At 41.1% G+C, this 1,839-nt stretch overlaps 1 protein-coding gene across 1 annotated transcript in view; it reads left to right on the forward strand.

Moving 5' to 3' along the window:
• The window catches only part of LOC106104369 (fumarate hydratase, mitochondrial-like), a gene marked incomplete in the record, with an annotated part of 7,524 nt that overhangs the window by 4,878 nt on the left and 807 nt on the right, over nt 1–1,839 (forward strand). Inside the window, 2 exon segments of the mRNA XM_013284405.1 lie at nt 446–649; nt 1,040–1,201. Coding sequence (XP_013139859.1) covers nt 446–649; nt 1,040–1,201 — 366 coding nt within the window.

Raw genomic sequence — 1,839 nt, forward strand, 5'->3', positions numbered from 1 at the left:
GTAGAGGTTTTTGATTTTATGAATATGTGTGCACATATACAATAGCATGCACCTGCTCATGGTCGGAAGCTTATGGACGAATATTAATACATATTTAAAACTGAAGATATGCATAAATTTATAAACATATCGGCTTGAGCTAGCACGATATCAGAATTACTACTACTCGAGATCACTTGTGGGCGGCCATGGGTAAAGTCGGATTCCAAGGACACATGCACAATACTCCTCAATCAGGATATCATCGATCTACCAAGCTCATATCGTTCTAACAATGTTCTCGCAACGATCCCTATTTTCAGAATAATCTAAGTTCTCACGAAAGTCGCTTGGCGGCGCTCGTGTTCTAATTATGACTTAAATTCAAATTGATTTCTTCTGATTGCGACAAATATTTGTAAACGTGTACATATTACTGCCGCTGACTGTACATTGAATGTTCCAGGTATACCATTCGAGACGGCGCCGAACAAGTTCGAAGGTCTGGCGTGTCACGACGCAATGGTGGAGGTGTCCGGCGCGCTGAACACCATCGCCGTCTCCCTTATGAAGATCGGCAACGACATCCGGCTGCTGGCGTCCGGCCCGCGCTGTGGACTGGGCGAGCTGATGCTGCCGGAGAACGAGCCCGGCTCCTCCATCATGCCTGGTGAGCACCCTCCCACTTGGAACACTAATCTTAAGGTCTAATATTGAAACGAATCTTCTTAATTAAGTACTTCGATTCGTAAGCGCGGTTTGTAATCTGATGTACGTCAACGAAGTGGAGTGAATTCCGCGTACAATCTGATGATTGTGCGTTATTTTATACTAGCTGTTCCCGTTCGACTTCATCCGCATAGAATTATGTAAATTTCAATTTCAAACAATATCATCCTAAATAAAAAATATAGTCTATGCTACTCACTGATAACGAAGTTTGTAATGGTGAAAGAATTTTAAAAATCGTGTAATTTTTGAGTTATTTCAATACATACAAAAATACAAATCTTTCCTCTTTATAATATTAGTATAGAAGTATAGAAGAGTGTGTGTGTAGGCAAGGTGAACCCGACGCAGTGCGAGGCGCTGACGATGATCGCGGCGCAGGTGATGGGCAACCACGTGGCGTGCACCATCGGCGGATCCAACGGACACTTCGAGCTCAACGTATTCAAGCCCATGATGGTCGCCAACGTGCTGCGCTCCATCAGGCTCATCGGTCAGTTATTATCAGAGATATTAAAAAATATACATAGAGAAGGCATAATACACATCACTAACGCCATCTACTGATAAATCCTCGAAACAATACGTCAATCGTCCTTTTCTTAAGAGGAAAAGATGGGAAGGAAAAGTGGGCTTGCCGGTGGAGGAGAGGTATAGAAAGGGGAAATGTTCTCTTTATGTGCGTCTCCTACTTTATCAATTAAGGGTAGGCAACGCATCTGCAATTGCGGATATTTATGGGTAGCGGTCGTTTTCCATTTCGGTGGATTCAGGTGGCCGCTTGCTCGTTTGCCACCTTATATTATAAAAAAAAACATTGCATGTATACTCGAGGTGACACTAAATTTGACAGTGATATAGTGCCTTTCAGAGAAAGTATCGGTGAAAATAAATTGTTCACTATGCCTAGTCTATATAATTAAATGACTTTGGTGATGATACACTACACTACATACAATGTATTGTCTTGAAACCGAGTATCTATGCTAGTTTTAAATTGTTATTTTTTTTTATTTACTGATATCAAAATTTGAATATGTTTGTTACTTTTCTCTCCAGAAAGGCTTAACCGATCTAGCTGAAATTTAGCATAGATGTTGAATACAGTCTGAAAAAACACTTACGCTTACG

The sequence above is a fragment of the Papilio polytes genome, unplaced genomic scaffold, assembly GCF_000836215.1.
Source record: "Papilio polytes unplaced genomic scaffold, Ppol_1.0 DF823688.1, whole genome shotgun sequence".
Taxonomy (NCBI): domain Eukaryota; kingdom Metazoa; phylum Arthropoda; class Insecta; order Lepidoptera; family Papilionidae; genus Papilio; species Papilio polytes.